The sequence below is a fragment of the Nelumbo lutea genome, chromosome 3 (assembly GCF_056320005.1).
Source record: "Nelumbo lutea isolate HS-2025 chromosome 3, American lotus-T2T, whole genome shotgun sequence".
Taxonomy (NCBI): Eukaryota; Viridiplantae; Streptophyta; class Magnoliopsida; order Proteales; family Nelumbonaceae; genus Nelumbo; species Nelumbo lutea.
In genome coordinates, this window is record NC_142686.1 from 39588096 (window position 1) to 39612484 (window position 24389).

The following is a 24389-nucleotide window of genomic DNA, read 5'->3' on the forward strand; positions in this document are numbered from 1 at the left end:
ACAAGAAGAAGATCACCGTTGACCTTAGGGATAAGCTTCATGGGCAAAAAAGCGAGTCTTGAGAGCTCGATAAGGGCAACTTGGAGGGAGAGCTTGAAGAGCTCTTCTGCATCTGTGGTTTTCTGGGCGGCCAGTGAAGAAAAGCTTGAGAAGCAAGAATTAGGGTGCTGTTTGTGTATCTGAGGTAAGGTAAGGGAAGATGAACAATACTTTTTGAATATTTATTATAAAGGTAATTAAGGGATTAAAACAGCAGAAAACTAAGGAAAAGAAATCTTTGTCTTACAGTAATAGTACAAGGGGGTTTTTGTCGCAAAACAAAGTACAGGGAGAGGAGGGGTCTTTGTAATTTACCCTATTATTTTTTCAACCCCCTCTCCCCAGAAAAATAAAAATGGGCTCTTTACTGTTTGAGTTTTAAGCAAGATGAAAAATGCTGAGATCAAAGTCACTGACCTAAGGGTTATTGGTAGGGTTTTATTACATATAAAACCAAAATCACTGAAAATTCATCAAAACCACCTGATTGATCAAACTCTCAAATGTAAGAAATATTAAATTGGACCCATAAGACATATTAAATTAAACAGTACCAATGGTCCAAAATATTTATTGGATTGGATTGAACTTAGTCCATTCATAATAAATTTTTATTGGATTAGGTTGAATTTAACTAATATATGATCCATTAATAAAATATAAGAATATAGGTGTAAAAGGATATGATTTAAATTAAAACTAAACTAAATCAAAACAAATTTGAACAGAATGAATGGTCCGGTCATTAAATTGGATTGGTTGTACAAGATATTCATTGAATTGAATTGGACCTGATCTATTACAAATGGATTCACATTAGACTAAATATATTGAATCAAATGTTGTCCAATTGACACCACTAAATTCGTAACTACCAACTCTCACTTATAATAGTCTGATTCTGATCAATAAAAAATTACCATGTACGTAAATTTTGATAAATTTTCATTAATTAATTGATGATCTGTGTACACCTTAATACAAAGAAAGCGTCACTGCTTTGTGGGGAGTTCAATTCAGCATGTGAGGGCTGAGGGGTGTGTAAGTAACTAACACGTCTAATGGAAAACCTGTTCCATATTGAATGAGGTGATAAGTGGCAACTCATCATCCCCTCGTGAATATAATAATTGTGTTGCCACTCCACCTGTTCCTATTGTCAAGTTTTATATGGTAAATTAATTAAACAAGGAAGAAATACCAACGGAGTGGGCAGATGAAAAAAGTGGAGCCGCAATATTAACAAAGTTATATATATATATATATATATAGTATTTATATTTATATATACGAGTGTGTGGTTTAGGATTTTTGGCACTAAATAATTATATATAAATATAAATATGCAGTGAAATAATATAAATATGCAAGATGAGAGAAGGGCAGATAGCAGGCATGGACATGGGAGGACGAGAAGGGTTGTTGAGCTTGCCCTCTCAGGTATATTAATTTTACCCTCTCAGTCTCTCACACACATATGGGTATTTAATATAAAACAAAATAGAAATTTAACGTCGAGACATTCAATAATGTGGACACCTCTCTTTTTTCTTACAGCAACTAAACTAGGTAAATACAAAGAAATGTTCACGTTGTCGAGACATTCAATAATTCGCAACTTGCTTCCCTATGGTTTAAAAAGGGAAACTAGTCTCTCCTGTTTTGTGCTTATTCGGATCATATGCCTATCTTTCTTTCTCTCTCTCCAATGGCCTTCACTATGGTTTAAAAAGGGAAACTAGTCTCTCTCTCTGCGCCCTCTGCCTATCTTTCTTTCTCTCTCTCTCTCTCTCTCCTCTCTCCTTTCGTTTCTTTTCTCACACTCTCCTTGTCTCTTCTCTAAGGACTCGTAATTATAACTTCCCCCAACAAGGTCAGGGAGATGGGAAGAGCACCCTGTTGCTCTAAGGTGGGTTTACACAGAGGTCCATGGACTGCTAGAGAAGACACATTGCTCATCAAGTATATTCAAGCCCATAGTGAAGGCCATTGGAGATCTCTACCCAAGAAAGCAGGTAAATAGCTACTAGCTATCTAGTTTCATTCATTAGTCATGATTCTCTTTCTCTCCAACTCCAACATTAGATGCTTTTGGGTTTGCTTTGATAAATAATGCTTCCAAAGCTTTTATTGACATTTTTTATTCTTCTACATCTGTATCTATTAATCTATAAAATGGGTTTCCTTGTTGAATTCTTTGCACCCCCATCACAGCCACCAAAATATTCAAGGAAATTAAAACAAAAAAAGAAAAAGAAAATTGCCCATTGTCTATATATGTTATCAATTCTCAAAATACTTGTGTCTTTTTCAAAAAAACAAAATATTGGAGTTGGACAATATTTCTATAATAATAGAAGGTTGCAGCAACCAATCTCCTGCTTTTATCTTATTATATATAGATAGTGAATGAATTTCGTTAAAATTCATGAAAATTAAGCTGATGAGATAATAAAATCGGTTTCTGCATCAAGGACTCCTAAGATGTGGAAAGAGTTGCAGGCTAAGATGGATGAATTATCTAAGACCAGATATTAAGAGAGGGAACATCAGCCCGGAGGAAGAAGACCTCATCATCAGACTTCACTCACTTCTGGGCAACCGGTGGTCTCTCATCGCAGGGAGACTACCTGGTCGAACTGATAACGAGATCAAAAACTACTGGAACACCCATCTCAGCAAAAGATTCAAAAGCCAAGGAACCGACTCAAACGCCAAAACCAAGGCGGCAAAAAGATCCACCGGAGAGCCCAAGAAGAGGAAGAGCAACAACCAGCAAAAGAAGGAGAAGAGCATCAGCAGAGGGAATAATGATCAAGAGACAACCAAGACCAAGATCCATCTACCAAAGCCCGTCAGGATCACCTCACTCCCCATCTCCAGGAACAACAGTTTCGAGTACAACACGCCATTAAGCCTGCAAGGAGGAGAGAAAGGAGTAGTAGTTTATACAGAAGATTTAGAGCTTCCATGGCCCTATCTCAGGGATGGTGCTACCACCCTTATTGAGGGTGATCAAGGTCATAATCTCGTCGTCGATGGGTGTGATCTTGGATGCCAATCTCAGATTCCAGTGAAGGATAATGGCATGTTAGAGAAGCTCTACGAGGAGTACCTACAACTCGTCAACACAGACACAGAGGAGGATCATCAAGCTGAACTAGATTCCTTTGCGGAATCTTTATGGGCCTGAGAGCTCGAGAAACGTAACGGAAAGGAGGAGAGAGGGAAACAGACAAGGCAATTAAAGCATTTAGTGTACCACAATCTAGCTAGGACACATGTCCGATCATGGAGACATCTTTCTAACGAGAGCGAAGCTCACCCCACGTCAAAAGTGGTGACGGAAGCCTCGCCTACTTACTCTTAGTCCTAGAAGGCTAGACTAATCTCCTCCTATTCTTCTACACAATCAGTTCACGCGCTTAATTACTTTCCTCCCAGGCTCCCACCTTTCTAGATGTTGGCCATCAATTTAGCATCTTTAGCCAAGTAGGGAGATGGGGGCAGCTGGATGTAGCATGGTTGGTCCAGGTGCCATAATTATCCATAATAAACTTGCCTAAGTGAGAGAGAAGAGGACCATTTGGAGATACAGGGCCAGTGTGTGTATGTACTCATATACCAATGCCTTAATGTCTGATGATGATGATGTTTTGTAATTCTTTTGGGGGGATATTTATGGTTTTTCTTATTATATATTTTTATTAGCCTTCTGAATGCTCAAACCCCACCTATTATCTTTTGTATTTTCTCACTTATGATTATATTTTCACTGTTCCAACTTAATCGTACAAACATGAGATGGAATTAATTTATCCATATATAAAAACCCTTATTATTCTTTTAACACCTTCACAAATCACTATCATAATGCAAAGCAGCTTATGAAATATGATGGAATTAATTTTTTAATTTTTTAATTTTTGTTGTCAGAATAGGCCGTTCATTTAATTCGGACAGTCGAACCATCAACCCGAAAACCAGTGGCCATAACGGTTCAATTTTTGGGTCGTATGAGTCACACGCTTGAATGACATAACACGCATGATATTGCTTAATGGACCTCACACACTTAATTTTTTGTCTGTAATTTTTGTTGTTAGAATGGATCATCCGTTCGAATCAGACGATCAAACCGTTGACCCGAAAACTGATGGCCAGAACGGTTCTATAATTTTTTTCTTGTAATTTTTTGTTCTCAGAACAGGCCATCTGTTCGAACCATATGATCGAACCATCGACCCAAAAACTGGTGGTCATAACGGTTTCGTTTTTGAGTTGTATGAGTCACATGCTTGAATGACATAACACGTATGATACTACTTAATGGACCTCACAAACTCAAATTTTTGCCTATAATTTTTGTTTTTAGAATGGACCGTCCGTTCGAACCGGATGATCAAACTGTCGACTTGAAAACTAGTGGCTAGAATGGTTCCGTAATTTTTTGCTTGTAATTTTTGTTATCAGAACAAGCCATCCGATTGTCGGAACGTTATTAACAATATTTATCAATAATAGTAAGTAATTATACTATTTAATTAAATAATCATTAATGATAGTTTTAATATAAGAATTCAAAAATTATAGTGGATTGCATACTGTAAACCAAATTAACTAATGCATGTTTCACTTATCCAATGTTAAAATAAAAATGGGAAAAACTGAAGTGCCAAAGTATGCAAGAATTCCAGAAGGTTTCTTGGTTACCTAAGTTGAGCGAATGGTCTTATTGTGTTGGGAGAAGCCTAGAACCCGAGTTGAGCGAATGACTTATTGTGTTGGAAGAAGCCTAGAACCCGAGTTGAGCGAATGACTTATTGTGTTGGAAGAAGCCTAGAACCCGAGTTGAGCGAATGACTTATTGTGATGGGAGAAGCCTAGAGCCCGAGTTGAGCGAATGACCTTATCTCTAAGCTTCTAAGAAACGTATACCCAGTAACATATAAACAATAAGAGAGGGAGGTTGGCAATTCGAGACTGAAAAAAAAAAAAAGAAGAAAATACATAGAAGTATACATGAGTTGAGAGACTACAAACAATAAGAGAGGGAGATTGGCAATTCGAGACTGAAAAAAAAAAATAAAACAAAATACATAGAAGTATACATGAGTTGAGAGACTACAAAGAATAAGAGAGGGAGATTGGCAATTTGGGCCTGAAAAAAGAAACAGAGAAATGTACCTGAGTTGAACGACTAACCTTATCTCCACAAATGGCTTGAGTGAGTGATTCGATCTTGATATATAACTTAAGTTAGTAACAGGATGGAGACAGTAACAAAATTGAAAACATTCTCTAATGATTTTTCAAAAGTCAGTATTCTACCGTTATAGGAAACAGGACTGGCCTCTTAGAGATTTCTTAGAATTAAATCAGAGCAGGCCTCTTCAAGATTTCGTAAAACTCATTGTTCTACCGTTACAGGAAGCATGACCAGCATCTTAGAGATTTCTTAAAGCTACTCAATGTTCTCCATTATAGAAAGAAAGATCTTAAAGAATAACTTGTATCAAAATCGGGAAGAAGTTAGGTTAGGTTAAAACCCTAGAAAAAGTTGACCCTGTAAATGGAGTTTCGAAAAGTAAACCTGGTTTATATGAAAGACAAAGTGATGAGGGCAGATTTGGCCCTCCAGTGGAATTCTGACACATGGCACCTCATGCCAACTAAGCGTGGCCTCTTGACAACTCGCCATAGGTAGCTCGCCACAGGCAGCTCGCCATAGGCAACTCACCATAGGCAGCTTGCCACAAGCAGCTCGCCATAGGCAGCTCGACACAGGTAGCTCGCCATAGGCAGCTTGCCATAAGCAACTTGCCACAGGCAGTTCGCCATAGGCAGCTTGCCACAGGCAGCTCGCCATAGGCAGCTCGCCATAACTCACCATAAGCAGCTTGCCACAGGCAGCTCGCCACTTGTAGAGTAGCTCGGTACAGGAGTAGTTTGACGTATCACAAGAAGATCTCTTGCCTGACGACCTGGCCTAGACATCGACCCACCGACTGACACGGGCGCCGACCTGATGACCTGGCCCAGACACTGACCCGCCGATTGACACAAGCACCGACCTGACAACCTGGCCCAAACACTGACCCGCCGACTGACGCAGGCGCCGCCGTGACAATCTGGTCTAGGCGCCAACCTGACGACCTCAAGGAGTTCACCACCGCACCCCGGTTCTGATGAAATGTGACGAGTCTTATCGTTTGGAAGCTTTTCACCCACCTAACCCACAAGGACTCCGGTATATAAAGACCTCACCCCCCAAAGGGGAAGGGGATGGAAAAAATGTGAAGGTAATCCCTGCTCTCTAGCTCTCTTGTTTCTCCAATATTATCTTCAAAGCTCTCTACAATTAGAGTGCTAACTTAAGCATCGGAGAGCCCCCGTCGGAAAAATACCCTCAGGTCCTCTGATTCAGTTCTCGTAGGTCCCTCAACTCTCGCCGCCTACAAAGAGGAGGAAAATATGGAGTTCCCGTAGGTCCCTCAGCTCCCGCCGCCTATAAAGAGGAGGAAAAGATGGAGTTCTCGCAGGTCCCTCAACTCTCACTACCTACAAGGGAAAGAAGACCATCTCATGCAGAGGGAAGTCGGGTTGTGCTGCACCAGGGAGCTCCACCATTCTCTAAGTCACAGGCCGCCTAGTAGGGAGTTCGCCACTAGGTAGTTCTCCGCTAGGCAGTTCACCACCAGGCAGTTCTGCACCAGGGAGCTCACCACTAGGCAGTTCGCCACCAGACATTTCGCCCCCAGGCAGTTCTCCACCAGGCAGTTTGCCACTAAGTAGCTCATCACCAAGGCACGACACCACCGGGTCAAATAACGAGGTACTTAGCCAAAAAAATTTATACATCACAAAAAATGGTACGTGGCCAAAAATGGTTACATCAATTGGCGTTGTCTGTGGGAACACGCTACAAAAAGCTAAGTTCTCATCATACAAAAGCTAAGTTCTCATCTTACCAAAGCTAAGTCCTCACTTTTTAGAAATTGAAGCTATTGCTTTATAGTTTACATTTTTTATGAACCCAAAGACTATGCAGGGAGCTAACGGACTAAGTAGCTTTACCAACCTTATTTTCAATTCAGATAATGCCTCATCAGTCCTCTCCGCAAGGTCTCCCTACAAAGATGAGCTCTTCGTGGCTTCTGTGGGAGTTGACAGCCAATAGACTACATAGGCGCCCTTACCGGTTGAGCCTTCCAAGGCTCCCGTGTGAGTTGGCAACCTAAAGTTAGTAGTGCTGCCCCCGAAGGTCGAGCTCCTAGTAGCTTCTTGTAGGAGTGGATGACCGGCATTACGAAGCTGATACAGCACAATCATAGCTCGACACCTCACAGGCAAAGGCTACGGGCCACATTACTACTTAAGACCCAGTCACCTCTCCGGCATGGGCAAAGTAAAAAAAGAGTAGACTACGAGTCACTCCCAAAGCCTAAGGGCCACATTACTACTTAAGGGCGAAGTAAAAAAAGAGTAGACTACGAGTCACTCCCAAAGCCTACGGGCGACATTACCGCTTAAGACCCGATCGCCTTTCCAACACAGGCAAAAGTCAAAGAAGAGTAGATTACGAGTCACTCTCAAAGCCTACGGCCACACTAGGAATTGGATCAACACTTACTAGCTCGTCGACTTACGGGCCAAAAAAAATCCTCCCTTCGTTGAGTTACTCTCAGCTCTGGAGTGGGGGGCAATTGATGAGGGCAGATTTGGCCCTCCAATGGAATTGTGACATATGGCACCTCATGCCAACTAAGTGTGGCCTCTTAAAAACTCGCCATAGGCAGCTCGCCACAGGCAGCTCGCCATAGGCAGCTCGCCACAGGCAGCTCGCCATAGGCAGCTTGCCATAAGCAACTTGCGACAGGTAGCTCGCCATAGGCAGCTTGCCACAGGCAGCTCGCCATAGGTAGCTTGCTACAGGCAGCTCGCCACTTGTAGAGTAGCTCGGTACAGGAGTAGTTTGACGTATCGCAGGAAGATCTCTTGCCTGACGACCTGGCCTAAACACCGACCCGCCGACTGACACGGGCGCTGGCCTGGTGACCTGGCCCAGACACTGACCCACCGACTGACACAGGCGCCGACCTAACAACCTGGCCCAGACATTGACCCATCGACTGACACAGGCGCCGACCTGACAACCTGGCCCAGACATTGACCTGCCGACTGACACATGCGCCAACCTGGCCCAGACACTGACCCGCCGACTAACGCAGATGCCTCCCTGACAACCTAGCCCAGGCGCCAACCTGGCCGCCTGACACAAGTGCCAGCCTGACGACCTCGAGGAGTTCACCACCGTACCCCGGTTCTGATGGGATGTGACGCGTCTTACCATTTGGAGGCTTTTCACCCACCTAACCCGCGAGGACTCTGGTATATAAAGACCTCACCCCCCAAAGGGGAAGGGGATGGAAAAAATGTGGAGGTAATCCCTACTCTCTAGCTCTCTCATTTCTCCAATATTATCTTCAAAGCTCTTTACAATCAGAGTGCTAACTTAAGCCTCGAGGAGCCCCCACCGGGAAAATACCCCCGGGTCTTCGATTCAGTTCTCGCTGGTCCCTCAGCACTTGTCGCCTACAAAGAGGAGGAAAGATGGAGTTCCCGCAGGTCCCTCAGCTCCCGTCGCCTACAAAGGGGAGGAAAAGATGGAGTTCTCGCAGGTCCCTCAGCTCTCATTGCCTACAAAGGAAAGAAGACCACCTCATGCAGAGGGTAGTCGGGTTGCGCTGCACCAGGGAGCTCCACCATTCTCTAAGTCACAGGCCACTTAGTAGGGAGTTCGCCACCAGGTAGCTCTCCGCCAGGCAGTTCGCCACTAGGCATTTCATCACCAGGGAGCTTGCCACTAGGCAGTTCGCCACCAGGTAGTTTTCCACCAAACAGTTCGCCACCAAGGAGGTCATCACCAAGGCACGACACCATCGGGTCAAATAACGAGGTACTTAGCCAAAAAATTTTATACATTACAAAAAATGGTACGTGGCGAAAAATGATTACATCACAAAGTGCTTACCACACGGAGAGAGATAGACGCTTAGCCATTTCAAATTAGAGAAAATGACGAGGGCTGGGGAAAAAGAAGATGGTATGGCAAAGAAACGTTGAGCAGAGGGAGAAAATGGTTGGGGAAATTTTTTCCTCCAAGATAGGAGAGAAACACAAGTGCTTAGCCATTTCAAAATAGAGAAATTGATACAAAATGGGAGAGAAGAAACAGAGGTGCTTAGCCGTTTCAAAATAGAGAAATTGATGAGGAGAGGAATTAGCAAACGTTGAGTAGGGAGGAGAAACGGTGGGATAAATGATGTAGCAGTATCAACTATGGGGTTATTTTCAAAAAATAAAATAAAAGAATACCACACATGTGAAAATGGAGAGGTCAGGAAAACTCATGTAAAGTTTGTGATGAGACCACTTGCCTCTGACAGGCCTAACACAAATTTCTGAATTCTACGCGACACACGTTTTTCATGTGACAAAAAAAAAAAAAAAGATTCTGTGGGTGAAGAGAGGAATTAGAAGCATAAAAGTAATAGTTAGAATCTCTTCCGGTGTCAATATAAAAATCGCTGCATATAATAATAAGTAAGAAAGAAGTATAACCACGTATAGCCAATAAGTAATAATTGTTTCGGACCGTTAGGCAAACAAGAGCAGGCACGGATCCGATGACAACCCATGGGCCTGAGTACAAAAATAGCTGCCATGAGTGGAGTTTGTATCTGGGGCTGTGCAAACACTTACACTTGCACTCCATAAAGGAAATTGGGAATGGGGAGAGTACGCCCTCAGGCATAGAAAAACAAATGCATTTCTTTGGCTGTGCTTACTCAACCATGTGCTTTCTGAACTTGTCCCTGGTGATGTCGTCATTTTCTTTGTAATAGTAATTATAATGGTCCCGTTTACAGTGGCTGACAGATATGGGCCCCCAGACCAGGCCCATATAAATTCACATGTTGCAATTAAAAGATACAGTACGCGCTCATGAGTTCATTCCACAAGTTTCAACTTCAACTTTGGGTCCTTATTGCCAACTACAAATCAATGTTATTTCATCACACACGTAATTTTATGTTAGATGAACTCGTGACTAACTTCACTTCCTAAACTTTGGTTCGACTTTTGGTCCCGTTCTTGTCTTGTTCCACTTTAATTAGAAACAAACACTTACCGCAAATTTTACATTTATATATATTTTTGTTTTTGTGGTTTGTGGCCTTCATTTCATCGATAAACCAAAATAGAGTTTATTAGTAATTTAATTATAGTGTAGGGCCTCACTTTTCTTTTTATTCTTTTCTCATCATGTGGGAGTGGTGGGACCATGGTTCAAAGTATTCAAAAATTTTTTAATTTAAATATACTTATTTTTAACGGGCCATATTCTTTTTCTTGTTCTTTCTACTTGGGCCCATGTGTTGATAATTAAACTAGGGGAAATCTATAATGGCGGAAGACATGGTAATCAATCAAAACCTCAGTGAATAGCCATCTGATTGGTTAACTTGTTTATGAAACGATTGATTCCCTTCAAGTTTTCAGACATGGAATCTTTCCGTTATCAATGTCAAACCATTGCTTCTTTAAAAACTCTTTAAATGTAAGCACATATGCTTCGCTCAGTTTAGAAGGAGTACAAATATAAATATGTATAGTATAAATACATATAAAATAACATAAAATACAAGGTTTTATATTTTAGAACTTTGTATTTATATTCTTCTCAATGAATACAAATGCAGATATATACAGTATAAATACATACAGAAAAATATAAAATATAAAGTTTTACACTCTACGCATATGTATAGTACAAATGCATATAAAATAATACAAAATGCAAGGTTTTGCACTCTACGTATTTGCATTTGTACTCCTTATTGATATAAAGTATGTATTATAAATAGGATTTTGAATCCAGCAAAATGCCATTTGAAGAGATTTAGGGGGATTTCTATATTTTCTACTGTTTTCAAACTGCCATTGACTTGGATGGCCAAACCGTTCGGCCCGGGAACCGTTTAGACAACCAGTTCCATTTTACCCCAAACCCTGTCCCTGGCCAAAAACCGTTGAAGTGGTCAACGATCCATTGACCCAGGCAGTTGGACTGTTGACCCGTTTGACCCATTCAATGGTTTTGGATGTTATTTTTTTATTTTAATATTTTCAACTTTTTTTATAAGAACACGTTCATTCAAACCAGTGACCAAAGCGATTCCAATTTTGGGTCAGTTTTCGACCGGTAGTATAAATAGGGGTGCAAACAGATCGAAATCGAATTGGATCAAGCAATATCCAAATTCGAATCCGATTATAAAATCCAATATCCGATGGATATTGAAAATTAATATTTGAATTTGAATCCGATTAAATATTTGAATATTCAATTTGATTCAAAATTGATTAATTAATTATTTTAGATAATTAATAAATAATTTATTGATATAAAGTAAATAAATCATTTATACAACTTAATTATTATATATAATTTAATTATTATATATAAGAATTAAATAAATCGACTGAATTTGAATATTTATCGAATCGAATCAGGTTATATCCGAATTTGAATCTAATTAACAATTCGGTAAGAATAGAATATTCGAATTCGACCGATTAAATATTTGAATTATCCAAATTCAATTCAATTATATCGAATATCAAATTCGAAACCAAATTTTCGAATAACATTGACACCCCTAATTATAAACATATTAACCAACCAAATAATATTTATCCAAATTCACAGGTGGAATTTGATTTCCCACATAAAAACATCTACCGATAGCACAAATCTATGAGATATCTAACATCCGTTACTGGTATATCGGTTTCCCATCTCTAATTCAATCCCGCACAGTTGCCTGTTGGGCTGAGGTAAAAGTGTAAAGAAATATAATATAAAGACATGTTATAAGCCTCCAATAATTAATCAACAAGCGATACATAGACACAAAACACCTGATGATTCCTGTGGAGCAATGCAAATTTTAACTATTTTATTAAAAAATTAGAATGAAATAGAAATGAAAAAATAAAATTAATATGACAACATAAAAATGATGGGGAGTGGGGGTGTGGGGATCCCCGTGGAGATAGGGATACCCATTGGAATGGAGAAATCCCCTGTCCCTGCCGGACGAGATGAGGACGAGGAAGAGGTTGGGGTTTTTAGTGGAGGCAGGGATGGGGGATGGATTCCCATCCCTATCCCGTCTCATTGTCATTCCTTATTTCAGTGCGGATGGTGATTCTAGTTCTTTGCTGTCTTATATTGTATAAAAGGCTCAGTTTGAAAGGAGTACAAATGTAAATTTGTAGTGTGTAAAACCTTGTATTTTGTATTATTTTACATATATTTGTATCGTATATATTTATATTTGTATTCCTAAATTGTAAAAAAAAAAAAAATTCCTGTCTGCTTCTAATTCTCTGAAACAATCTGGCCAAATTGAGTCCTTACATGGCAAACTCAATTTTGAACACCTGTGATTCTCTTTAAGACCTCTGTTTCAGTGGACGATGTCTCAATACATTTGGATTGACAAATACAATGTTCATGGTGGACTTGCAATTGGGGAAATCAGAAAGATAGATATTTTTGCAGTATTTTAAAAAACTATTCAATGATTAAACCATTTTTGTCTCTAGGTCATGGGTCAGCGGTTCAATCATCTGAATCTGATAAATCAAAACCATGACACGCCATCATGTATATTAACAAACAATACATATCCATTCTACATGTAAAATATGTGTGCTGCATTCAGACTACCCTTGATTTTCATCGGGCATCTGCTTTCATCGATTAAAAAAAACAGAGTAAAACAACAGATCTCAAAAAGCAATACCAATTCAGAAACCTCTTTTAAAAGAAAATGAAACGGAATAGAGACAAGATAGATTGAAAGAATTATTTTTTTTCACCCTTTCCGTTTTTTTTTTTCTTGGGTTAGTTAATTTGGAATTATGATCAAGAAATTATAACATTTATGGACACAACAATTTCCAGACTGAAATATTTGAGCCATGTTTCCATTCATTTTAGCATTTAAATCAAGAAATTATAACAAGGGGCAGCTCTGATAAGTTTCAGCCCGAAAAACTTTACATCCATTCTATGAATTGAAAACAAATGGATTTCTTCAATTGTTTCAACTTTCAACCAAATTAAGATAAAGAGAAGCCCTAAAATTCAGTGACTCTTTTTCTTTCTTGAGGTCAGCCATATAAATCTGCTCTTGGGTTTCAACCACGGTCGCTGCAAATCAGAGATTCATGCAGTGCCCGTGATCCCTCATCTTCGATCTTCTAAGGGCAAACTGGATATTTAACAATAGCATCATCCTCGGGCTTTCACCCAAAGGAGTGTAGGCCGAATCTGCATCTGTACCCCACATAGTGGAGTGTAGATCACCTGCCAACACCCTATCAACATGATCTGACATCACACATTTTATACAGGACAGGTTTCATTTTTATGATGAATTCCATCTCATAGTGAGATGTGTGGTGTGGTGTTAGATCTTGTTTGTAGGGTGTTGGAACTTATTTTATTGGCAGGTGATCTGGGCTCCATAGAGTGTGTCTTACAGGCGCATCATATCACATCACAACTGTATTGGAAACTTCTTCCCATAACAACAATAGGAGATATTTCCAATGCATGATGTCAGTGTAAACTTGTGTAGGGGCCACGATGTTATAAACCTCGAGGGAATTTTCTGCCGCATGTAAATATCAAGTAGGAATTGGACCATGATACGGAAAAGATATGATATCCAAAAAAGCGACTAGCCAATAAACTAGAACCATAAAGGTGATAGTGAATCCTATATTATTTATCAAAATTCATGGATAGATTTTGATTGATCAAAACTCTTTCCATATCATATCTCTGTGTATCAAAGATTTTAGACAACTTTAGGGAAAGTTTCACCAAATTACATTTTTATTAATGGGCAAATTTTTTAAACTATCCTTTGCTAATTGACAAACTCCATTTTTACTGTTCATAAATTGTCTTACAGTACCCTCGACAATTGTTACGGTTACATTGAAATGTCCTTTCTGCCCTTCCGTTTAAAAGAGAATCCATCATTGTCCCAGCACTCCATTACTGGGTGCTAAGATCACCGGTGCAACCTTTGGCCGGTGGTTAAAAAGAACCTTTTTGTAGTGGATCTGAGAGGAGTGGCGGTGATGGTTCGAGAAGGGATTTTGTGTCCACCAGGTCCAAATCTGCTGCTGCAGTGAGTTGCAGATTGGAGTAGCGACAGTGATGAAAATAGTAGGGCGAAGAGAATGGTGATGAAAACAGTTACTGAGAACAAGGTCCGCTGCTAAAACAGTCGAAAATTTCACAGTTCCCAACTCCAAATCTATAAAAACCCACATTCAAATACCTGATCCCAGGATGGATTTAAGGTCATTAGTGGAGGGCTGGAGGTTTCTGCTCCCCGGATGATTTTAAGTATACAACGATGATATTCACCTCAACTTCCAGTGAAGCCTGGATGTGGGCGGCAAGGGGAACGAAAAACAGGGGTGGCGGTGATGGGGAAGAAATTGAGAGAGAAAGATAAAATAAATGAGAGAAGAAAGATATCACCGTTGCTGGTTGTAGTTGCAGCGGCAACGGTGAGGTCTTGCGACAAGCTCTTTTTTCTTCTCTAATGTTTAACATCATAGATCTTGTAAGGAGAAGCTTGGAGTAAGAGGGGTCAGACCAGGCATCTAAGTAATGGGGAATATACTACTCAATCCAATGTTCGATGGGCTTTTCTTCCTACAGGGGTGGACATAGACCACCCAACATGTAATCCATTCGGTCCCAACGACAAGAGCCTCAAAGGGGTGGAGTTCCCGAAGAGTCTAGTGGTGGTGGCAGGTCTGGACCTTGTCTAGGATTGACAATTGGCCTACACTGAAGGGTTGTAGAAGGCTGGCCAAGATGTGAAGCTCATCTATCTTGAGCATGCCACCATTGGTTTCTACTTGTTGCCAACAAAAACCATTTCTATACAGTCATGGAGGAGATTAACTACTGACAGACAGGCAGCCAAAGCCATAGATGACAGAAAAGAACTTGACATTTCACTTGGGGGTTGTTTTTTTTTCTTCTTCTTTTTCTTTTTCCTTCTCTCGCGTATGGGGTGTTTGTGTGCAGTTTAAAGTAATTCCACTTACAATGATGCAATGCAATGAGGTCTGTAAAGCTCAGTGGTTCAGTCGGATCAGAACTCTTGCCACTGAAATTGGGGTGGCTTTGTTATGTGAAGCTATTAATAGACTACTAGTTTACTACTAACGGTAGGAGCCTTGGTTTGGAAGATCCACCAAGTTAAAAGCTTACCCCTTCTAACTTCTGAATCATGAAGAAGGGGGTGACTGGAGTGTGGGGGTAATGTTTGGTGGGAGCTCGACTGTCGATGCCCGTCTCATTTTAGGGGATATGAGAAAAAAAGGAAAAAAAAAAAAAGACAGAAATGGATGGAGAAACCTCATCCACTGTACTATGAAACATGTATGTTATGGTTGTGCTGTACAATTATATGTTATTATGCACATGGTTTTCAAAATCGGACCGGACCGGTGGTCGGATTGGAAAATTTGGGAACTGGTCCGTTTTTCTTAAAAACCGAAATTTTCTCCAAAATCGTTGATTTTGGTCAGCAAACTGCTGAAGCGGGTTATTAATCGTTTGAACCATTTGAACAGTTTTGACCATTTTTTATTTTTTATCAGAATGGGCTAAGTATTCAGTTCAAATGATCAGACCGTTTGACTCAATAATTGGACCCCTGACTGATTCGGTCACCAAGTCAGTTTTGAAAATCATGATTTTACATAAAAGAGGGGTCAGATCTTCTAAAGACCAAAGAAGCAGATGCAAGAGCAACAGCAATTTCTACAGCTACATCGGTCTGAACCAGGAAAGGAACAGAAAACATATGCAAGAGCAGCTACATCGATCCGAATGTGGAAAGGAACAGAAAACAGAGGACGGGAATAAACACAATCTGAAACAAAAGCTTGAACATAAATGGTTTCCGAGATTAGCGGTAGCTTTGAGAAGGTAATCAATGGCCTAACGAATGTTTGTACAAAGGATTGTCATTGTCACTAGCTCTCTCTCCCTCTGTTGCTCTGAATGTCTGATGAATGATTGATTTGTTTGTGGTGGTACTTTAAATGGGATAATAACTAGCTTGACTGCATTAGAAAAAGGAACCGTTCTTTCTTTTTCTCCATACATTTGATTTGACAGAGGGTGCTCGTATTTCCTTTGAGCTTTTGAGGGTTTGGGTGGTTGTCGCTCGCAAAGAGGAGTGCTTTGATTTGTTGGTTGAATCATCCGATGGAGTATCCGGCAGCAGCTGCAGTGACGATTCCGTCAGCTGATGTCGTGAACCACAGTGGCACAGAGGTTGAGATTCAGAATTTTCAACCGCAGTCACCTTGCAATCACCGGAAACAAATTATTTGATTTGTGAAAGGCATAAAGATAAAGAAAAGGGTAATATTGGGTTTTAAAAAAATTTATAGGCTACGTGGTGTCACATGTCCACAGATTCTGACGAAACATTAGTGAAAGCTAATGGTAGAGGTAAAATTAGTCAATTGTGAGAAATTTGCCTTTTATTAATCAATTAACTAAACCATATGAATAGTTTAAGAAATTTACCCTTTATTAATTTACAAGGCAAAAGAGTTCAAATTCCATAAGTTGCTTCTGGAAGCAGAACACGAAAATAGCTTTTTTTTGTCACAAACTGTTAACGTGATTTACAATGAGGTTTGGATCATTAGATGAATTCGGTCCGATCCTCCCACCTCTTTTCTATTTTCGGATTATTCGTTTGCTTTCAATAGCTTCGATCTTTCCACATGTTTGTGAACTTCCCACAGGCCAAAAAACATGTCAGAAAAGGATCTTTTAACGGCTTCCTCTCTGTTATGTAGGCTGTGTTTGATTGCAATGCAAATAAATTTTTGTACTGATACAAAATTATGGTAGTACAAATGATTTGTGTGTAAATTTAAACTTTTTTTTTTTTAACTTTAGCTTATTTTATTTGATTGCATTACAAATAAAATAAAATAAAACATGATGCAGAATAAAGTAAAACCCAAAACTAAATTAAACCACAATTTACTTTTTTTTTTTCATTTACACTCCCATGCATTTATGTTAGTGCAAATAAAATTGCACTACAACCAAACACAGCCGTTGTGATTTTGGATATCTCCTTATTTAATTTGATAAAAGGGGGCATGCTCTGAGCAATTTTAACTTCTTAAACATACAAATTTGCTTTTTGTATGCATTTAAAAATGCATCAATCACCACGACTGGAATATGTTCATGGGTCCCAGAACAGCTGAACCCCATTTATAGTCTTCCAGATGAATGAGGTTACGACTTGTGGCTGCGTTTATTTTTGGTGTAAACTCCATCAATGTAAAATTCAATTGATGGAATTCAAATTTGATGATTTAAAATTTTATGAACCATTGGAACATTTTTAGACGTGATAATTGATATAAAAGCATATTGATAAAATCGATATATAATTTATATCGATTATCGATGGAAACTCAGCTGATGGGTGCATGAAAATATGGGTAAATACAAACCGATGGTGGAATTTTGCACTAAAAACAAATACGGGTAAATACAAATCGATGGTGGAATTTTGTGTCGATTCACGTTTACACTGAAAACAAATACAACCGTAAGGTTCATAAAAGAACAAACATTGCCACTATAAAAAGACATATGTTACCACCGCAAAGTGCAAACTGGCTGGTTGGTAAGGTTCTGCTAGTCGTAGGCTTGTAGCGGAGACTTGGGGTTTGGGGGTTATGGATTGAAGATTGAGCTCATTTTTGCTTAGAAAAGCCCATATGGCTCTGATCATGATTGTGCCCTATTATGGGTTGAAGATAAGCATCACTTAAGAGGCAATATGCAAAGAGGGAGAAGAAAGATCCACCAACCACAGTCTTATACAATTAATTAATCGATACACTGTAGGCCCAAGAAGTCACGAGTCACGACTCACGAGCAAAAAGTAAAAGTAAAGCACAAAGCACTGGATGGGCTTCAACTTCCCCGATCAAACGGCAAGGAAGATTAATAGCTCAGCCCATAACAAACTTCTTTGTGATCTTTAATGACTAATGACGCTACACCAAATTAAATCACACAGCAGCAGTTGCACAATCTACATTTATTTTCGAGTGTGAGATATTCAGTATTTCTTTTCTTCTGAGCATTATTATACTTGTTCTTAAATTAGGTATGGGCAAAATTCTTGTTATGAATTCTATTAAAGCTTTTCCTAATATATCTCCATACCTCTAATTTGAAAATGGATGTTCCTCTAATAGAACAGATGCCAATATTTTGTTTTCATAGTATTTAGGCCTAGACAATTACACAAAGACTCAAAGACATAGGTACAGGTAAATAACTCCCAAATCCTTCCTAACAGGAGTAAATAAATTAGGTAAAAGAATTCCTAAATATCACTCAAAAACAGAGGTAAAAAATTCTTCTATGCAAGAAAATCAAGAAGACAGAAGTGGTTAAGGGGAGTTGGGTAGGAAATTCCGTTTGGGTTAAGGGTCGTTTCTTTGGGAAGAGTTTCAAACAGCGGGGTTACTGGATTTTGGTTTCACCTACCAACAACGTCTGTGAGCCATTGGCAAATGGCAATGTCAGTGACACCGTCAGTATCGTATTGGCGGCCTCCCTTCACCATATGGAGCGAAATGGAGGTAGGGTTTTGTTCCTTTTGGATTATACATAGATGCACAATACAACGTGCGTGTGTAGCACTAAATTACTTTCCAGTACCATGCATGCTCCCAACAGTGTGCCAATACACCACTACAGTCCCACATTGGGAACATCTCCTTTGTATTTATGTTTCCAGTGCGGATCTGCCCCTCACAAATGGATGCTTAATTCTCTTCACAAAGAATGAAAAGAGTAATATCATAAAGAGGGTGGGCTATCTATTGTTATAAGAGCCATCGCATTTGACAACATAAATTAAAATGCTGCATTACATAAAATGGGTGAATTCGTCTGTCCGTTAATCTTCTACTTTGTGAGTCTCCCCTGACTTTGTTCTTCTGTGAGCAACAGACGTAGAAAATATATATTTAACTGCACCAATAAACAATAATGGATCATGGATTCTCGGTGGCCTGACATAGATAGCACTGCACCAATAAGCAATAATGAATAATAATAGTTTTTCGCTGGCCTGACATAGATGAGACCCCACGTTCATGCTAACGCAGCTGAATAGACCAGGCACGCTTCGATCATATTGCTTGTTCAGTTAAACAATGTTGCTCGTGGTCCTAATAATTTGCTATCAAGGAGAACCGATGGGTGGGTCCAGTCCCAATTCAGTCCCATTCGGCCATCCACTGTCTGGTCCAATCTTATCATCACTTTTTTTTTTTTTTCTTTTTCCTCTTTCCAGAATTGGAAGACTAGACATATGTAGAAGGAAAACTTGGCTGAAAGCGTAGAAGAAAAGGCATACCCAGCGTTTTTCTGATACACAAAACAAAAAATCAAACAATCTACAGGATATGAACAAGAAGAGAACAAAAGTAAATTGTTTCTTGCATTTGCATCCAACGTAACTTCGACCTACCACCCACCATCACGTTGAGAGAACAGAAAGAAAGCAATTTTCTTACGATGAGTAGTGTAATAACAAAACCCATATTGGGGGGCTTCCATAGCAGGAAAAAAAAAAAAAGGAAGGCAGCTCGCTTTCAGTTTCTCCGTTTAATGTGATCATGAGAGAGTGACAGTGTTGAACAGTATGGACGTTTGGCACCCGAGTGTCCAAATGCGTGCGCCAAGTGATGAGTTGTTCTAAGAAGGTTGGCTAGATTGGCCCAGAACTAGAAGGTTGACAAGTGGTTTTTTAAAAAGAAAAATAAACGACCGGAATCAGGCTATCTTGAGTTTTTTTTTCTTTTCTTTTCTTTTGTTGTTCCAATAATTAGTTGGAGGATATTGATGAAGTTGAAATTTGTACATAAGCATCATCCCAGTTGCCGAAGACAGACACAACGGGAGAATTGATTTTAACCATCCGATTGCAAGAATGATCGAGGAGGCGTTCCTTAACATTATTCAAATATTCTTCTTTTATTCATAGAAATAAATGCAATTTGTTTGAGGCTGATTCTTGAAAGAGGCAATCTGTTAAAGTGGTTCAATTCACTGGATTCAACGAAATGTTCCCCTCAAGTTAGATGGTCAAGGTGCCATGAATGGACCCTAATTACAATTTATATTTTAAACCTAATTTATTTCAATGCAAGCGAAGCTGTATTTGGTTTGAAAGAAAAGGGGAGAGGAAGAGAAAGATAGAGAAACCTGTACAATACATCAATAACGACATTTATGGGGGCTTTCACCAATGTAATGGTTTGAAAACTATTCATTTCAAAAACCACTTCTAGGATTGGTACCGAGTGGCAACATTCAGCCCAGCCCAGAGTTAAGGCCAGCTTGATCTCAGGATATTGTACCAAGCGATTAGGGATAGTGGTGTAACTTGAGTGGGCCCAATCTAATCCTGGACTGACCCATCCCGTAATTTTATATGGGCTGGGCTTGAAATTTTGATCCTCAGGTTGGACCTTGGCCCAAAATTTCAGGATTTTATATTTTTTGGGATGGGCTAAGGCATAACCCTTGGTTAGCCAAATCCAACCTGACCTTATTTCAACCCAAGCCTAACCAGACTGAGATATATGCATACATATAAATGCATATTTGCATATATATAACATACTATTTTTTTGGTAAACCAAAGATATATGCAAATTACTTCAATTTTTAGCTTGGGATGATTGACCAACCCAAACTCAATTGAAATGCACCAAAATTTAGTGTGGGCTGAACCCGAGTCGAACTGTTTTGACTTCACCTTAGAATGGGACCTTAGGCCCAATTATTAGGATTGGGCATGGGTTGAGCACACACACCCGACCATCCCGCCCGACTTGCACCCGTAATTAAGGACAACAATGTGTGGGGCATGGGTTGAGCACACACACACTTATTCACATCTCCCAACTTGGTGCTCTCCACCTTGCGCGCAAATACGCAATGGTCGAGTTGTGGTCGGTGGTTCAGCTAGCTCCTGCCTCCTGGTCCTGGCCGGGCCGGGCTGGGCTTTTCAGTCTTTAGTGGGTAGCAGATGACTAACTACGCTTGAAATGATAATGATTCATTGACCATGAAATTTTGTCAACTGATTCACGTCTTGTTGAATTGTTAGTTTCGAAGACCATGGCAGGATTGTATTTGTGCCCACAGTTCTAATTTATTCTGCTTGTGGCACCGGGGCCACTGCCACGTGCACATTTCCTTAAATAAATTGGAAGCATCCATCCATTGGCGCATGTTAGTGGACCCGTATATAATATAACAACAACTCATTAGATACAACATCTGAAATCAGCATTCACGTCATCACGTGGTAACCACATGAACCATATTTGATGCGCCAATCCCAGAGCCCATGTTCTAATTACTTCTTCACACATTTTCTCTTTTTATTAATTGGACAACACCCATCCTGACCCTTTTCAACTCTACAAGATTAACAAATGCCCATTTATATTTCTAATGTCCCTAATTACATACTAATGAATAATTAGTACAGTAAGATTAAGATAGGTACCGCTAGCCTTGAACAAGGGCTTCCATCAGCTTTCCTATTTGTATAAATCGATATATATGTAGATATATAATTATTATATATTAACCTCTTCACTTGTATCTAAAGCTGATTGGTTGACTAATCATCTCATTTATCTGTACTTGAGACGGCGTACACGCTCAACAGTGTTAACTCCGATGCATGCCCTAAGCACATGATCATTAAACTTATCTAGAGACTCTCTCGGTTCCGATTGGGCTAGTCACATTCGGTAGATCGTTTCCGGTTGGTTCAAAAATTGGTTTTAAATCTCTCGGCGGTCATGGCTTCGGAGGCGGACCATAGCCTTGCAGCTTCGTGCGCGTTCGACCCCAGTTTTGAGCTTTTAGCTTCGTTACAGTCTATGAAGTACCTGCCTGAGACATCTACCAGTCTTGGATGAGTGGCCACGTAGCAAGTTGTCGCAGCAGCCTGAAGATAATACATACATATTCACCTCATCAGATTAGATAGGTTCACCCCATCATAGTTCGGGACTGTGGTTTGTCGATGAACAGTTAAAAGGTAAGAGCATTACCTGAGGAATCGTTTTCAAGAGCTTCGAAGCCAAGAAGAACACCAGATCTGAAAATTTTTATCAACAGAACCTTTCAATGCTTGAAATTCGGAATACACTAGAATATCGTTAGATATCAGATTATTAAAATATGTAGTTGACAGCTCGCTTCACCTGTAACGAGGCCTTCCCGATCTCTGGTTAATCTTGTTCTTACTATCCCCGGATGAACGCAATTCACAGTAACATTTGCCTCCATTTTCTGAGTAAAGAACAAACGAATTCGGTTAATTCTGCGTCACAGACTAATAAAAACGAAAATAAAAGGAGAAAATAACAAAATTTCTCTTTTGTTTCGGATAAAATAATCACCTTTAATCTGAGTGCCAGTTCCTTGGTGTGCAGAACGTTGGCGAGCTTCGAGAGAGCATAGGCACGTGTGGCATCGTAGTGGCTGAAGATGGAGACAAATTTCAAGAGAGGTCAAAACCATTTGTTTATTTTCTTCAATCAATCCAACGAGACAATCTGACAATTTCCGATTCACTTCCTTCTTACCTTTTCTTTCTGGTGATAATTTCCAGATAACGGATTGCATCACCGGAAAACCAGCTGTGGACCGTCGACGACACGTTTACTATTCGGCCTTGAATGCCAGTAACTTCTGCCGTCTCAATCATCTTCTTTAGTAGCATTTTAGTCAACAGAAAGTGACCTACAAATGGCAAAAGAAATTAGCTAAGAACAGGGAACAGGAGAGACGAAGGAGACGGAAACGGAAAGAAGAGAAGAATCGAAGAAAATGGAAATTGTCATTAATCCCTGTACCCAAATAGTTAGTGGCAAATGTCATCTCGATTCCATCTTCGGTGACTGCATGTTCGTGGGAGAATTTCCCAGCGTTGTTTCTGAAAACGAGAAAAAGAGATCGTTCGTTCGATCGATCGAACCAGATAATAAAGTAAATAATAAGAGGAAAAAAAATAGAACAAGTTTAATTCTCTTTGACTTGGGTGCTGACATGACTCACATGAGCAGATTGAGAGGCAAGTCGAGAGATTCAAACTCGGAAACGAAGGTTCGAACGGAAGAAAGAGAGCTGAGATCGAGAGCCATGACGAAGATTCGAGACTCCGGAAACTCAGTCAGAATACGAGCCTTGGCTTCCTCGGCGGCTTTCAGGCTACGAGCTGGGAGAACAAGCCTGACACCACGTTTCGCTAAAACCCGTGCCGTCTCAGCTCCGATCCCAGAGGTGGCGCCTGCAGGTAAATCAAGTGGTTTAAAAAACAAGAGAGGAGAAAGACAGAGAATGCCTGTTAACGTGAGAGTAATGTACATGAAACTAGGGAAGTGGGGGTTACCTGTGATAATAGCGGTAATGGAGCGGAGATCGGGACAGGCTTCGGTGACCTGCTCCGTCGTCGACTTGGAGCCGAAGCCGCTGGGGCCGACCGAACCGAGAAGGTATTTTACTGTGTCGAGCATTTCACTATTATTACAAAAGGGCTAAGGAATGAAGGAAAGGGTTGATGAGGTGGTTTGTTTGTCTGGTTTGGAACCAAGTCCAAACTCGAAAGAACGATATAGATGGATTAGAAATAGTTGGAGGAAGGGGGAGGAGGGGGCGTATCGACGAAAGAGATGGAGGGAAGAAGACTGCCTCTTTGTCATTGGCTTGATTGATTGACCAAGATGAAAACTTCGATGACTCAAAACTCAAAAGCTTCTATATTAATTTATTTATGGCAAGTTAATATAATTTATCGGAACTAGTAAACTAAATCAGTGTTAGTAAAGTAAAATATAGTGTATTCTATTGTAAACTTAGAAAGTACCCGATTAGTAAGTCCTTATCTTCAAAAAAATAATAGGATAAAATACAAAAACCTCCTCCCAAATTTTGACAATCATAAAAACCTCCACTATAGAAACGATGGAAAAGGGAAAGAAGCGAAGAGGGAGAGAGTAGAGAGAGCCCTGAGTCTCTGTCATCAGCGGGTCCCAAGTGCATTGTTTAGAATGTAGATAGTAATAGTATACCATCTCATTCC

The 24389-nt window shown here is 39.9% G+C and overlaps 2 protein-coding genes across 2 annotated transcripts; one reads left to right on the forward strand and one right to left on the reverse strand.

Annotated features, from left to right (window-relative positions):
- The first annotated feature begins 1565 nt into the window (after window positions 1–1565).
- On the forward strand, window positions 1566–3767 carry LOC148864390 (uncharacterized). The gene is made up of 2 exons (XM_088978507.1): window positions 1566–2054; window positions 2514–3767. Exons 1-2 carry the CDS (start codon window positions 1922–1924, stop codon window positions 3230–3232), a joined length of 852 nt encoding a protein of 283 aa, XP_088834633.1. The 5' UTR covers window positions 1566–1921; the 3' UTR covers window positions 3233–3767.
- Window positions 3768–21719: 17952 nt separating this feature from the next.
- LOC148864391 (short-chain dehydrogenase TIC 32 A, chloroplastic-like) lies at window positions 21720–24068 on the reverse strand. Its single transcript, XM_088974166.1, has 8 exons — window positions 23700–24068; window positions 23366–23597; window positions 23164–23243; window positions 22894–23050; window positions 22708–22789; window positions 22510–22597; window positions 22357–22403; window positions 21720–22250 (listed from the first exon to the last, which is right to left on the reverse strand). Exons 1-8 carry the CDS (start codon window positions 23821–23823, stop codon window positions 22071–22073), a joined length of 990 nt encoding a protein of 329 aa, XP_088830292.1. The 5' UTR covers window positions 23824–24068; the 3' UTR covers window positions 21720–22070.
- Window positions 24069–24389: the final 321 nt, after the last annotated feature.

Coding starts and splice junctions, on each gene's coding strand:
- LOC148864391 (XM_088974166.1), bottom strand. CDS start 23,823: ATGCTCGACACAGTAAAATACCTTCTCGGTTCGGTCGGCCCCAGCGGC. Junction 23,598..23,699: donor CATTACCGCTATTATCACAG/GTAACCCCCACT, acceptor ATTTACCTGCAG/GCGCCACCTCTGGGATCGGA. Junction 22,790..22,893: donor ATTATCACCAGAAAGAAAAG/GTAAGAAGGAAG, acceptor CTCCATCTTCAG/CCACTACGATGCCACACGTG.
- LOC148864390 (XM_088978507.1), top strand. CDS start 1,922: ATGGGAAGAGCACCCTGTTGCTCTAAGGTGGGTTTACACAGAGGTCCA. Junction 2,055..2,513: donor ATCTCTACCCAAGAAAGCAG/GTAAATAGCTAC, acceptor TTCTGCATCAAG/GACTCCTAAGATGTGGAAAG.